This window comes from Seriola lalandi, unplaced genomic scaffold (genome assembly GCF_002814215.2).
Source record: "Seriola lalandi dorsalis isolate HSWRI2012SDOR001 ecotype SW California unplaced genomic scaffold, Sedor1 jcf7180002054767, whole genome shotgun sequence".
Classification (NCBI taxonomy): Eukaryota; Metazoa; Chordata; class Actinopteri; order Carangiformes; family Carangidae; genus Seriola; species Seriola lalandi.
In genome coordinates, this window is record NW_019525320.1 from 179798 (window position 1) to 195851 (window position 16054).

A 16054-nucleotide genomic window follows, 5' to 3' on the forward strand; every position below is an offset into this window, starting at 1 on the left:
CATATGGCCTGTCCTGCTCATGCCAAGAGACCCTTGTCATTTTGCTGTGACAGTGCAACACACACGCACAGTATAGATACAAACAGACATTTTTGAAAACATCTGTAATGAAAAAAAAAAAAAAGGATATCTTTGTTACTGCACACAGCCAGATTGTGACCGATACCATAAGGCACATCTTGAGCTTGTGGTGGAGCTCTTTTCAAAGAGAGAGAGAGAGAGCAGTTTCTCAAGAGACATAGAGGAGCTATTGATTCCGGAGTGTGGCATCAAGCTTCGCCAAAGCCGGTGTCATGTTGAATGGCTGTCCCTGGGTTGGCAAAGAAAAATAATGGTGCCAAATAGAACAGAAAAGAGAAGACCGGACCAACCTTTGGTGCATCTAAATTCTCAGAAACAGAAAAGATTCAAAGAGGATGGTTTTCAATAGAACATAAGAGTTCTCCTCTGCCTGTACTTAATCTGATCTGAAAAGGAGGGCTCTTTCAGGTGAAAGTGAAAGCAATCTAATGAATTCCCACAGGAAGCTATTTACTCCACTGAGATGAGTGCAGATGATAGAGAGGAATCCACTTTATAGTGTTAAGTTCTGGCCCTGAGCTGTTTTCCTAATCAGAGACCTGGGGGAGTTTTTTTGTAATTCTAAGTGCATATTGTAGAAAGCCTTCCTTTGAAAGCTGTGTCCCCTCTCTGGATGTATTCAGCATGTGGAGCAAAAGATGACAGAACCTATTTGAGAGATATATTCTCTTTGCCACTCCCTGATCATCACCTCTTGCCTCTTGCGTGTGTGTGTGTGTGTGTGTGTGTGTGTGTGTGTATGTGTGTGATGTATTTGTACTCCTGTATGTGTGGTGTGTATGTGTATATATGTATGTGAAGGGGAGGGACGGGGAGTGATTCTCATTCCACTCACTCTCTGACAGTGACCTCACTCTTATGCAAATGACCACAGAGTAAGAGACAGTGTCTGAGGCTGACCTGTGCAAACACAAAACCTGTCTTTCTCTTTCTCTCTATCTACCTCTCACACAAGCATACACATACGCAAATGCACACACACACACACCTTATATTTGTCACTTTTGTTACATAGACTTGCATTCATTTCCTGAAGACCTAACAGTAAACCTTAACCTGAACCTTAACCACTCTAAAGGATGATAATTAATAGTTCTGGGCTGCTTGAGTTTACTCCGGAGCCTCAAAGGTGGACAGATAATTGAGGTCCAGTATACCATCCATGGTAAACTGGACCAAGAAACACACTGATACGCAATGTAATGGGAATATAAAGGGTTTAAACAATCAAGGCTGTGTGCCCATGCCTACTATTTGGCCGAGAGGTCATAATATAAAAATTAATTTTCAATACTTAACCATTGACCCAAAAATCATCTTTTCCCAATTAAGTGGTATTTAGTCTGACATTTGTCCCCAAAAGTAGCTTATGACAGGAAGCAAATCTATTTATCTATCTGGTTTGCAATCCATCTGTATGCTCCATGTGTATGTTGGCATGTGTGTCACGGAGTAAGAGAGTGAGAGAGTCCTTAATATGTTTCACAGCCTCCTTGTCAGAAGAGTTTCCCGGCACGATCAACTTGCCTCTTCAGAGAAAAGAGTCACTGCAAATCAATACAAATGTATTGTGAATGATCACCTTTATCTTATGATGAAACATTTCTGCCTTGATGAGTGTGATCTCTTTGAGGATGGTTTGATTAATATGAAAATGATCAGTGAATCACAGGCTATATCCTTTGAAGTCATCTGTTGAACAGCTGTGGGAGTTTTGGGACTATCACTCTCCATCACCATCACCAAATTAGGGAATACATCCTCCAGTAGTGTACACGAGACTTTTAGAATCTATGACAAGGAGCACTGATGATTGTCCTCTCACTATGATCATTTATGTTGGTTATTCCTTTACCTTACTTTAATTTTAACCCATCTCTATCTTTAACAGTTTGGATGTCCTGTAGTTGTAAACTGGGCTGGATGAACATTTCAGACTTCGAAGCCAAACAGTGAAAACTTCTGACTGAGAAAAAACATGGTCACAGTTGCAAAGTAGGTAAAGAAATACTGATACTACTTTTTGTATTCATCAGTGTCTTACTGCGTTGCTTAGAGTAGACACAGGCCCAACCTAAAAATAAATACTAAAAACCACATCCAATGAAAACAGCAACCCCTGAAGGGCTCTGGGTTGGAACCTCAGTTGACACCCATAGGTGAGAAAGTGAGCGTCAATGACTGTTGTTGACTATGTCAGCCCTGTGATACGGCAACCTGCCCAGGGTGTATCCTGCCTCTCACATAATGTCACCTGGGATTGGCTAATTAATCATTTCATTACATCATATCATTTCAATAAATTTCAACATATCTTGTAGGTACAACTTTATAAACAAAATACACAACATAAGTACTTTCCATTTATGTAGCACAACTAGTTTCTCTGCCTCTACCAACATGAAATATACGTACACTTAGAAAGTTAGTAAATTTGTAGAAAATATAGTTTAATATACTGGAACATTATTTTGTTTGATTCGTCTTCCTCACAATCTGTTTATTATCTTCATAATTCAGAGAACTGAACATTTGATCAATTATCAAAAAATACATTGTGCCCTGAATGAGTTAAGACAGATTTTGTGACATAAAATGGCAGATAAAGAGGACAGTGATATTCATGTCATCTTTATATATACAAAGACCTCTTTGTGTTGGGTCCTCTGGGATGATTCTGATTGGAAAGAGTCCAAGCTTCATACGTCTGAGTGAAGCAGGATGCTCAGCCTCTCTCTCTCTCGCTCTCTCTCTCTCTCTCTCTCTCTCGTCACTCCCTCCCTACTTCTATTTGAAACCCACTCATCGCTTCTCTCTTGTCCTGTCTCTTCCACTCCATGTATCTGTGTGTTGCCATCCATACCTGTCAAAACTTAGGGAGTTTAGCACTCTCCTCCCCCCTCCTCTCCTCTCCTCTCCTCTCCTCTCCTCTCCTCTCCTCTCCTCTCACTAAAGACAGGGTCAGAGAAAACTGAGTGCAGTCACGGTGTCATCCATTGTGTCAAAGTAAGGCAGCCAAATACCAGTCTCATTCAAACAACAGGTCAGGATAACAGCTTCAGTCAATAATCTCATTTGTCTGCTCAGCTGTCTCGGAAACAAATCAACTCCACACTGGATCATGTTAGCTGTCAGACTTTTAATGTGAAAAATATCATTCACTGGCTCTCCTTTCTTCTCCCACACTGAGTGAATTCTTACAAGGAGAAATGTAACATGGCAGCGGGGGGATGGTGTGCCATCAAGTGAAACATAAAGCACATGCTATAGCTGGAGAATACATCAACCGTTCCTCATCGCTCTGAGTGTGGTGTTATTGCATGTGCTTCTGAAAGTCTCTACCATACAAGTCCTCACCCACAGACTCAAGGTGACCTTAGTGCTGCTCAAGGAGTGGAAGGGTTCTTTTCTTTACATGGCAATTAGGCTAATGAAGCATTTCCAATGTGATTGACCCACAATGCACATATGTCACATTTGTTAGTGCATTAGTATTCACAACACAAAATCCACCATCTTTTTCTCCTTTGTACAATTTCTCAGATCCTGCCCTAGACTAATTACCAGACTGTCCTTATTCAAAGCTTTGTTGTCACACTAAGCTCAGTGGATCAATGAAATTCCATTTGAGCATCTGTTGCCCAAAACGACTCTGGTTAGCCACTCCTAAAGGAAGGCCCTAATAGCAATTTACTTTTGTCCTTTCACAAGGACACTTTGCTTTGTTTCAGAATGATACACAATTAGTAATTATTGCTAAATAAATCATTAGTCCTTGCAGGACTCTCTTATACGTATGAAGTCAGGCTTTGTGCACATAGACTGCTTTCAGCTAAGAGACAGTAATTGAGTTTAGCATGTGTGTGTAATAGTGAAAAATGATGATGTCCGTGTCCTATTTTTCTTTTTTTTTCTTTCTTCTTCTTCGCCCACATTGTATTGTTGAAAGTAATGAGCTAAAATTAACTCACAATGCAGCTCAGGCAGTGTGAATGATGTGTCTGCGTTTCTTTGTGTGTGTAGGTGTGTGTTTTTAGGTGATGCATGAAAGTATATCAATAAACCTGTTATCTTGACATATCACCCCCCTGTGCATCTTTCTTGCAAACTACAGCTTACTCTAAATCAGAGGACCATTAATGGGACATGATGTTATTTGCTGGGATATTTGACCTTTTAGATCTTGGTATCATCCTACAGACTTCTTCTGCTGCATCCATGCAGCTCCAGCTACATTCTGTACATTTATTATCACATTGTGGACATCTGTTAGGACAGTTGTGCTCCCCTCCATCCTATGTAATATGCACTGAATAAACAGATTAAATGGACCCATGCACCCATGCAAACTAGCACACACATGAATAGATAAGCATGCAGAAACATGCAGATTACTGTACGCTTGCACAGAAATAGACACAGACACACAGTATAATTTGGCTTGTTTATAACACAGTTCAATTCACCAATCATACATTTTCTCATATCACTTTATCACCATATTTCAAATTAAAATATTATTCACAAAATGAGGGATATTATTTTGTGAACCTCCCTCATCCAAAATGCAATTCTATCCAAATGAAGTGATTAGTCTTTGTTGAAAAATAGAATGAGCTACTTAATTATTGTCTTTCAGCTTTGCTCACATAAACAAATCACACTAATTATTTCAGTGCAAAATCAAATGTAAAACATTCTATAAATAACTCAGTATCAATGTCAACAATGACAGCAGTCCCTTTTAGTCTTCTCTATCATGATGCCAAATTGTCTATAACAAATGCAGATAAACTAGTTTCTCCATTTTAGACACTGTTTCAAGCTCACAGCTGCATTTACAGGAAGCATTGCCAAATGTTTTATGGCAGCACATCAAAGGGAATGATTATAGTACAAGCTTAGGCGAGACCACAGTTACTAAGTCTGCCTTCACAACCCCCAAGCATATATCAGCTATCTTCTGCTGCCACTGCCACCACAATTTCAGATTTTAATGCGCTCCTGCCTGTATGTGTGTGGTGGAGGTTGGTGGATTCCTTCTGACTATGTTTATGATTATGAAATCACACTTTTGTTATACAAATTCAGGTTGTCACCTTATGTGGAATTTCCAATTTTAGCCATTTGGATGTAACATTGTTGTTATAGTCACAGCAGAGGTAAATGCATCCATTCTTGTGCAAATCAGACTGACTATGTGCGTGCTTGGACCAGGCTTTGAAGGACTTTCTCATTGTTAATATTGGCCAGTATAATTAATGATTTATCTATCACTAAAGAGACTGACCTGAATCACTCATCTGGTAGTCAGTACTGTGATGATCATGCAGACATGTAATCTGTTCTGACTGCCTTTCCCTTATTGCAAAAAAACGTAGTGTGAATTCAAGCTGCATATTATATGTGATCATAAAAATCACTGAACTAAAATGAAATGATCATTGACATAATCATAGGAAAGTAAAAGAAGCAATCCAATGCAATAACTGAATGAAATCAAGGTTTGAGTTGCACTTCATGTTTAAATTGGTCCTCGGCTATGTGAGCTATATATCCTCTAATGTGCCCGACAGTCCATTTTCATCATAACATCTTCTCCCAGGAGTGAAATAATGTCTGCCCTGCAGGCGATGTAAATGAAGAAAAATGTAAAGGGCTGGGCCAAGGCTCAGACTATGGATGGGTGAAGTTAAACGTGATTGAAGCTAATTGATATATGGTCTCACTTCATCTCACGGGATGAAACCCAGAAATGTCATGTTAGAATGTAATTAATTTTATTGCAGTCTCCAGTCTCATGTTTGAATACAGACTCTCAGTCTCTAACATTTGTTAGTCAAGTTATTGCTGTAACACACTAACACATGTCTGTCAGAACTACACTGAAATCACTGTGTATGGCTCAATTGAATCTATGCAGGTAAATATCCTTTCTAAGAAAAGGGCCTGCAGTCAGTTTCATTATTTTATTAACTGCTGTTGCACAGAGTAAAGTGTGCTTCAGTTAAGATCCAATAAAATGGTTTTACTATGGAGCACATACTAATCATTTCAAAAATGAAAAGCCCAAGAGAAAATGAAAAATGGGAAGGTTCATTGAAGTTGGGCAATATGCAACCTTCAGGGCATAGTTGTTTCTTTAAACAAATGTCAGCTGTGTATATACCATGACTGGGGTCACGAGTCCATTTATGATACTCAGTCAAGGGAAGAAATTGTCTCATAAAAAGGACAAATAGCATATTATGCTGTTTACTTGTGCCCTTAAGAAAAGGAATTATGCGAATATTACAGTAAAGTACAAATACCACACAAAAAAGAAAGAAAAGGGGAAAAATAAAGAAAAAAGAGAAAATCAGGGAGAAGTTCTTTCTGTGGGTATTTTATGCAAACATTGTATGATGTTACTTACAAATGTGGACACTGACATTAACTCAATGGAAAAATGCTGAGTCCCATTAGGAAGATCAATCTATAAATCCTACTTTAAATTTGATTAAACACAATATTTCAATAGGTCTGATATTTGTCAGGATGTGGCGCCCTCCTGTGGCTTCTGTGAACAACTGAAATCAGCATGAAATGTAATAAACATTCTGAAGAAACATTTTCAATCACACAGTCATACAGCGAGAGGACAAAATGACCATGTTATAGGATTCACAGCAACAACTTCGAACTGAAAAGATAACATGAGAGAAAAGAAAATAGACAGTAACTCATCTGTCCTGTGGGGGCGCTGTCACAAACACCAACGGATATTTCTAGAAGGACGGCGCCGCTGTTTGGTCGAACGGAAGTGCGAATGTTGTTGATCCGGCTTTGAGCGTCCTCGTCGTTGCAATGATGGCAAGCGCTAGTGCTAAACAAGCGCCTAAAATTACCTCTAAAGCATCTGCGGGAGGCACCGGGGCGGCGGGGGTTACCGGCGGGCCCCCGATTATGCCCCTCGCCTCTCCACTCATGGGGAAAAAGAAGAAGCCGTTCCTGGGGATGCCCGCTCCGCTGGGCTACGTTCCCGGTCTCGGCAGAGGGTGAGCTAGCTTACTAACAGCTCTCTAGCTAACAAGCTAAGTTTTGTCTGTTTGATGGAAGTAAGCTTTTTAGCAAACCTATCCTGCGTTGTAACACACTCATGTTTGCAACTGGACAGAAGGGAAATGACATCGTAACATCAATTACTCATTATTACTACATAACAGTAGTTAGTTACATGAACAATGATATTAGCACGTTGTTAAGTGTGGCTGTACTGATTTGATGACCTCCTCCTCAAAATGTCAGATAAAGCCATCTAAAAATGGTGATAGCGTTATAGTTAGATGATAAGTTATGTGTTTCATGTGCCATACAAATAATACCCTAACATTTAATACAGTTAATTTACTGGTAGATCCACTACAAGAATCTGACAAGCCTGTATGATCTAATTCTACAAAGCGATAAAATGATCAAAACATTGCTCTAAAGTTTAGATAAGGTTGTTAAATTGTTAATTGAACTTCCCCTGTGCATATGCTCATCATGAGTCATATGCCCAGTGTTTATTTGGGTAACATCTGAAATGACTGGTCCTCTTCAGTGCAACTGGTTTCACCACCCGATCTGATATTGGTCCTGCTCGGGATGCCAATGATCCAGTGGATGACCGACATGCACCTCCAGGGAAGAGGACAGTTGGGGACCAAATGAAAAAGAACCAGGACGATGATGATGAAGATCTGAACGACACCAATTATGATGAGGTACTTATGACTGGATTGTCTCTGGCTGGTAATTGATAATAATCCGTTGCATATATCATGAATGGAAATTTGTGCACTCAAAATTCAAAGTTGACCATACCATTAATCTGAGTATATTAAGGATTACATGACGTCTTCTGTCTTGCATATCACATTATATTACCCTTTGTCTTGTAGTTTAATGGATATGCTGGTAGCTTGTTCTCCAGTGGGCCCTATGAGAAAGACGACGAAGAAGCGGATGCTATATATGCAGCACTGGATAAAAGGATGGATGAAAGACGCAAAGAAAGAAGGTCACAATAAAAATGGTCTATTTTCTCTTCTGAGTTTTAACATGATATCATAACCCTCCCACACTTTACTCATTGTATATATGTTGTACATCCTGTGCTATTGATAGTGCATGGGAGTGTAATTTTTGAAGTCTTGTGTATTTTCAGGGAGCTGAGAGAAAAGGAAGAAATAGAGAAATATCGTATGGAGCGACCCAAAATCCAGCAGCAGTTTTCAGATCTAAAGGTACAAAATTGCACATGGTTTGCCAAACTTTTGCCCTACTTTTCCACCCAAAATCACCCAATCTTCTTCCATCTGACTCTAAATATTTAAGGGCCTAAATATTTTGTCCCCGTCAGGTGTAAACTATATTTTTCCATGTTATACTGTTTAAGAATAGGAAAACAACATGACTTTAAGCTTAACCACCATGACATGTCGAGATTATCCAGCTGGAGTCATTACTGTTGCTTAAGCTGAAGCGGGTGGAGCGTAAAATCTTTTTTTTTTACCCACAGTGGATTTGTAATTTGAAGTTATATTATAACTGTGTAAATGATCATAACTGGACTGTAGAGGTTTTCCGGATATAACTGCAATACATTACTATATGTTTGAAATCACATTCCTGACAGTCCAAAGTGATTTCTTTATTCTCCCTTTCTACTATCTTGTCACAGAGGAAGTTGGCAGAGGTGTCAGAAGAAGAGTGGCTAAGCATCCCTGAGGTGGGAGATGCAAGGAACAAACGCCAGAGGAATCCTCGCTATGAAAAACTCACCCCTGTCCCAGACAGCTTCTTCTCCAAACATCTGCAGACCGGAGAGAACCACACCACTGTTGACCCTCTGCAAGGGGTCAGTATGCATGCAAAAACAAATACCTTTCCTGTGGACATTCACATAAAACAATGATGAATTATATGATGTAGTTTCAGTCTGCACCAGCAGGAGTCACAATATCTTGCTGCAAACAAACAAAACACTTTAGCTGTACAGCTTAATGCAGTTTGAAAATGCTCCTTTTTTCATGGAATCTCAGTGGACATCTACGTTGTTACAGGAAACAGACAAATATTTTTGCTTATTGATCACATGACCTCTATAGACACTTAAAATGACTGTGCCTGCAGTTTTTGTTGTGTATTTATTTCATTTTCAAATTTTAACTTATCATTATGAATATTCTACTCTGTATATGTGGGTCTGTGGAATACGAAAGCGATTGCTCAGACTTTCACATATATCATTTACAGTGGTAGGAAAAGTGTCATATGATGAGCCCTTTCAACATGTCATGACAGAATTTTCACAGAGATTAAAATGCTCTTCTCCTTTATAATTATTTCTTCTCTTCCCTAGCTGGGAGGTCTGAACACCCCTTATCCAGGAAGTATGACCCCTGGTCTGATGACACCAGGAACAGGAGAGCTGGACATGAGGAAAATTGGTCAGGCCAGGAACACACTCATGGACATGAGGCTTAGTCAGGTAACTGATGCCTCATCCTCAGTCCCTTTCACTTTTACCTTGTTTTACGATTAATTATTTGCTGTTGTGATTCTGATTTATTTATTCTGCATGTCGGCATTTTATCTGTCTTCAGGTGTCTGACTCGGTGAGCGGACAGACAGTGGTGGATCCTAAGGGTTACCTGACAGATCTCAACTCAATGATCCCCACACATGGAGGGGACATCAGGTAGAGATACCATGGGGACACCAGAAGGTCCTAGATGACATGTTTGAAGAATAAGTTGTTTTGTGTGTGTCTGATGGTTTATTTTTGGCTCCTCATGTCCAGTGACATTAAGAAGGCTCGCCTGTTGCTGAAATCAGTGAGGGAGACCAATCCCCATCACCCGCCTGCCTGGATTGCTTCTGCCAGGCTGGAGGAAGTGACTGGTAAACTGCAGGTGGCAAGGAACCTGATCATGAAAGGCACAGAGATGTGTCCTAAGGTAAAGGATGATGGATAGTACAGTAAATCGGCTAAGGTCTGTGCATGCGCAAGTAGATGTCTATCATTAGCTCATCCAGACTATAGGCTGTAGTGAAGTTGATTCGTTGGTTTGTTAAACCTATGATATCTAATGTAAAAATGGATACTGCATATAACATTATCAACAACAATAGCATTGCTGATTGTATAAAACAACAGGCATTTCAGTTCACACTTCCAGCTACTTAATTTAATGACACAATAATGCTGCTTAACTAGGTCAAGGAAAATGCTCCTTGCCCTCCTATTGCTATAAGTGTTTTACTCTGCCCACCAGAGTGAGGATGTGTGGCTGGAGGCAGCCCGACTTCAGCCTGGTGACACAGCTAAAGCTGTGGTAGCCCAGGCTGTCCGCCACCTGCCACAGTCCGTCCGCATCTACATCAGAGCTGCAGAGCTGGAGACAGACGTCAGGGCCAAGAAACGAGTCCTCAGGAAGGGTAAGGCTGTCATGCACTATCACCTGTAAAGACAGATTTAAGAAAGACTTAAGTAATGCTTTTATCTGGTTCTCCTCTTTGTATCCATCGTCAGATTGTGAGAAGGCTATAAGGGAAAGTTTTGAAGAGACATGTTGCTGTTATGTTGTTATTTCCCAGCACTGCCTGCATGAATGAATACTAGATTTTCCTGGAAGACACAAATTTCTGGAGGACAAAAATTCACAACCAGTCTCAATCTGTCCTTTGTGTTATTAAAAGCACCCACACAAAACTACTCACTCCCTGCACATGTAATATTGCATAAAAGATTTCATAACAGTTACATTTGGCAGCTGTGGTTCTGGCTTTTCATCAAGGCCAGGCACCCTATTTGAACCATGGAGTCAATGCCCTAACACACATGCGCATACACACACAGTCATATTTCCCAGCAGCATACCCCAGTGACAGAGATGGATGGGAAGCTTCCTCTGTGGAAGAGGTCTCTCCGCCTCTACATGTTCAGTTGCCTCTGCTGTGCTTATCTCCATTACACACAATACTCTTCCTTCCCACCCAGACTCTATTGAACTATACTGCTATTGCAGATTATGCTGCTTAGTATTTGTGTTTCTTGTGTTGTATTCATTGCTTGTGTGTTCAGTGAAGCCTGTTGTGTGTTCATTCCTACCAGTGTAAATATAGGTCAGTGTATTGTCAGTATTAAACTGTCTGTTACAACAGGATTCAAGGATTTAAATATTTGTGAGTTAGTTTATTGCTTTGAACAACACACAGACCTCACATACTGTCAGTTACTCAAAATAAAAGCTTCAATGAAATGCCTTAACAGTTGTGTAATTGTTACCCATGTAGCCCTGGAGAATGTGTCCAAGTCAGTTCGACTGTGGAAGACAGCTGTTGAGCTGGAGGAGCCAGAGGATGCCAGAATCATGCTTAGCCGAGCTGTGGAGTGTTGTCCTACCAGTGTGGAGGTACGCAACTCTTGCAGTCATTTCAGTTGTTTTTTTGTTTTTGTTTTTTTGTTTTTTTTCTACCAACATGAAACATAAAGTATTAACAGGATGCCACACACTGCAATGCTACAAAATGAACCCTTGCACCAACCTCTATGTCTAACAATTTCTGTCTGTCTTCTTTAGCTGTGGCTGGCACTGGCTCGGTTAGAGACATACGAGAATGCCCGTCGTGTCCTGAACAAAGCTCGTGAGAACATTCCCACTGATCGTCATATCTGGATCACTGCTGCCAAGTTGGAGGAGGCCAATGGCAACACTCAGATGGTGGACAAGATCATTGACAGAGCCATCACTTCTCTACACGCCAACGGCGTGGAGATCAACAGAGAGCAATGGATACAGGTGTGTGCCTGCAGCTTCGTCATTTCTTTGAATTCATAGAGAGGAAGGGAGAGGGAGAGAGGTTTCCTGCAGGAAAGATGTTGGTTGAACAATGCACTGAACAAATAAATGCATTCCCTAAGGCCATAAAAGAAAATGTATGTACTTTCAAAATAGAAACTCTTCAAGTTAAAAGCGGACAAATTGTATTGAAATGTGTTTTTAAAACTACATCACTTATACACCACATGTTAATGGAAATGGGCAGGATATCGGAAACATCTTTCAATTTAAGGCTGCCCAGTTAAAACCACCACAAAAGACAGCTTGAGGAATTTTTGTAATGCTGAGTCAACATCTCTGTGACACTTCAGCAAAAATGAAACCTTAGAAAGCTTCACAAAGAAGGGATGTGTTGCATAACTATTGTGTTGGTCTGGAGTAGATTGTACACAAGTGACTAATAAATTGGTAGCTTAGTTACTTTATCTTTATGACTCATTGACAATGAAGTATTTATAATGAGTTCTTCAAAAAGATATTTCTTGGTCAAATTAAGAGAAGCACAGAAACACAAACTAACTTAACATTTTTATGCTGTTAACAAATACATCAGTAATGTTTGTAAACACTGGAGTAAATCCAGCCTACTGTTTTAATTATGATCAGCTGATGAACACACCATTGGGATTTGTCACTTAAGTCGCTAATTCTTTGATTATATATTTGATAAAATGAAATAAACCTGTAAATTAAAAGGGGAATAAATGAATGATGTATCTTTAAATATTCATGTTGAGAAAGCAGAGACTGAGTCATGTTTTTGTTAGCTCTGATAGCATGCCAGCATACTTTGGAAAAGCTGTTTGCTATTTTATCTGGGAGCAGAAGAATACACGCCAGAACTGTGACTGACATTTTGTTTAGTGCACTTAAGTTGTTTTGCAATCCTAGGCCTCACATTGTTTCTCTTCATTTCCATGACTACCTAGCCTTTTCTACCTCTGGCAAAGTGTGGTTAATGTGGTAGGTTTATCAAGGCCATTTCCCAATACACACATCATAACACAAGCAACAGATGAACTTTAAAATGACAGGATTTGGCAGTTCTTACAAGAATAATTATGTATAGAGACTCTGAGATAGTCCCTTGCTCTTCCCACAAAAATCATCTGTACAGATGACTTCTTATAAACTGTAAGTCATCTACAAGGATCTGACATATCAGGTGTGTAAATGTTTCCATGTAAATGGCTCCATCATTCCTATGAAAATGCTGATCTGCTATTGTGGTCAGTAGTTTGTTGCTTAACCTTTTGCATTCTACGTCTGTGACCTGCCCACAATCTCTTTACTCCTAAAGGTTTCTTGTCTTGCAGGATGCAGAGGAGTGTGACAAAGCAGGCAGTGTCGCTACCTGCCAGGCCGTGATAAGGGCCGTCATAGGGATTGGCATTGAGGAGGAGGACCGTAAACACACCTGGATGGAGGATGCAGAGAGTGTGAGTACCAACATATTCAGAGCTCCTTCACATCCTCATTTGCTGTCAGAGTTTAACTTAACTGAGATGCTTGTCTCTTATGTTTCAGTGTGTGGCCCATGGAGCGCTGGAGTGTGCCAGGGCCATTTATGCCCATGCCCTGCAGGTGTTCCCCAGTAAAAAAAGTGTCTGGCTCAGAGCTGCCTACTTTGAGAAGAACCATGGCACCAGGTGACCAGATTTGGTTTACTAAATTAGAGGTGGGCGATCTTTTATATCGTCATTGATCTTGAAGACGTCCACAATCTACTTTCAAGTAAATCTTAGAGATCATGACATTTCACCATTGTACCAACTGTGCTCATGCCCTATTAATGTGGATCCACACAAGGTTCACAAACCAACAGAATGACTGCCTGCTAGATGGCTGTGCTGATTGGCCAAATTATATCATGTGTCTCTATCATAGGTTATCTTTCATGCGTGACATATTTGCAAAAACAATTCAACAGCTATGCACGGTCAGATATTTCTCAAAGCAAAGTTATTTCTAAACTGTATGGTCTGCGTGATTGGCACTTCTGATGTTATTACGACAAATCCATTTAACCACCTTAATGGGAAGCAGCTGAATGAACATGCTAAGTATTTCACTCAGGTCAGTACAAACCCACTCATCTGTATCTCATGAGGTCCAGAAACATTACCACAGTTACCATTGACCGACGCATAGAAAAATATGATAAAAGCAGATGGAAAGATGTGACGCATGTGGTCACATCCTATGTAGCTAAGGATATAGTGCCATTAAAAGCTATGGACAACATGGGGTTTAAGACACTGATGCACATGACCATTTTGAAAACAGCATCTTAAATGCAATATTGTGTTTTAAATGGTAAAGTCCATAGGCTGGTTTGAGTCTGGATATTCTCATCTGTAAAATTTGGGGAAAATTGGGAAGAAAGATGGCAATTCATATTGTGGATCATGATTGTGTATACAATTATTTTGAGAAGATCACCCACCCTTATTCAAAATATTATTTTTTGTCTCTAAATTTTTTAATTAATTGTATTTAACATTCTGTTTTTCTCTCCTTTGCCTCCCATCTGCTTCATCACTGTGTTCCTCCCATCCATTACTCTTTCATGGCGCATTGCCTCTCTCTCAGGGAGTCTTTGGAGGCCCTGCTCCAGAGGGCCGTCGCTCATTGTCCCAAGGCAGAGGTCCTTTGGCTGATGGGGGCCAAGTCCAAGTGGCTGGCTGAGGATGTGCCTGCAGCCAGAAGTATCCTCGCGCTGGCCTTCCAGGTGTTGATACATTTATGCAAACTTTTACTTGTTCGTGTATTGTCCATGCGAGCCTGTGTATAACTCTGTTTCACCCTTTCCTCTGTTTCTCTCCCTCTTACCCAAACATTCCTTTTATTTTTCTAGGCTAACCCTAACAGTGAAGAGATCTGGCTTGCTGCTGTCAAACTGGAATCAGAGAACAATGAGTATGAAAGAGCCCGCCGACTGCTGGCCAAGGCCCGCAGCAGTGCCCCAACAGCTAGGGTGAGTGTGTGTTTGTTTGTGTGTGTCTGTTGTGTGTGTGTGAGTGAGTGTGAGAGAGAGACTGGGAAAGCAAAAGAAAGATTTCCCTATTTAAAATTCTCATTAGAGTTGCTCTGCACAAACCTACTTATCTGCTGGAATAAGTTGAAAACTGGTCTCCCCATTCAGGTTTTGATGTTAACTTCTTTGGCTGTTAAGTTGCACAGGGGAAGTGTATCAGTATTTTTAAACTGTTGTGTCCTCTTACTCTCCAACTGTCCTTCCATGACCCTATGTACCAGAACAGTTAGTTTGTTTTCCATTAAGTAATCCTGGAATAAATAGAGCCCTGACCCATGTTTTTCAAATGGCTGAATTATCAGGTTTTATTCTTCTCTGCTTTAAAGCCTGTGTTTAACAGTAAATTAATAGTGCATTGTACTCGAGGAAGCTTCTACAAACATGCTGTTTTTCTCAGGTTTAGGCTTGCTGGGTTTCCTCATTTCAAAACAGTCTGCAGCACTCAGGCTGACAGATGCTGTCAACGGTGCTTTTTAAACTATTAGTGTCTATCAGGTCTATCTGACTGTGCCCCCTTTAGTTATCTGTATTGTATTTACTGTCAGCTATGACTAAGAAGGCCTGCTTTAATGTGGGCTATACTGATTGCCCTGTCAGATAAGACAAGTGTATGATGTTAATGAAGCAGTTAAGCATTTAGGCTATGCCTTAGGAAGTTGGTATTTGATACATTTGACAGCCTTTAAGGTATTTGCATTGCATAAATTGGGCTGGAATACAAGTATTTTAAATAATTTTCCAACAATACTATTGTATTTCAAGTATACAACAAGCCCAGGGGAATTTAAAAGACAAGATCATGGGCCCTGTTTATACATGTTCTGTGGCTGAACAGTTCATGTGTTTGTTTGTAATCTCTACAGGTATTTATGAAGTCAGTGAAGTTGGAGTGGGTGTTAGGAAACATAGAAGCTGCCCAGGAGTTGTGCACCGAGGCCCTGAAACACTACGAGGACTTCCCAAAACTTTGGATGATGAGAGGCCAGATAGAGGAGCAGTGTGAAAACATGGACAAGGCCAGAGAGGCCTACAACCAAGGGGTGAGGTGGGGGAAGTGTTGGGG

The 16054-nt window shown here is 40.3% G+C and overlaps 1 protein-coding gene across 1 annotated transcript in view; it reads left to right on the forward strand.

Moving 5' to 3' along the window:
* Positions 1-6890: 6890 nt before the first annotated feature.
* The window catches only part of prpf6 (PRP6 pre-mRNA processing factor 6 homolog (S. cerevisiae)), a 12722-nt gene continuing 3558 nt past the window's right edge, over positions 6891-16054 (forward strand). Inside the window, exons 1-16 of the mRNA XM_023425248.2 lie at positions 6891-7118; positions 7667-7829; positions 8007-8125; positions 8273-8351; positions 8789-8965; positions 9470-9598; positions 9714-9808; positions 9911-10067; positions 10386-10548; positions 11407-11525; positions 11694-11912; positions 13271-13393; positions 13482-13603; positions 14547-14685; positions 14812-14931; positions 15855-16031. Of these exons, the coding sequence (XP_023281016.1) occupies positions 6928-7118; positions 7667-7829; positions 8007-8125; positions 8273-8351; positions 8789-8965; positions 9470-9598; positions 9714-9808; positions 9911-10067; positions 10386-10548; positions 11407-11525; positions 11694-11912; positions 13271-13393; positions 13482-13603; positions 14547-14685; positions 14812-14931; positions 15855-16031 (2292 nt within the window). The 5' untranslated portion in view covers positions 6891-6927. The remainder of the gene's footprint in view (positions 7119-7666; positions 7830-8006; positions 8126-8272; positions 8352-8788; positions 8966-9469; positions 9599-9713; positions 9809-9910; positions 10068-10385; positions 10549-11406; positions 11526-11693; positions 11913-13270; positions 13394-13481; positions 13604-14546; positions 14686-14811; positions 14932-15854; positions 16032-16054) is intronic.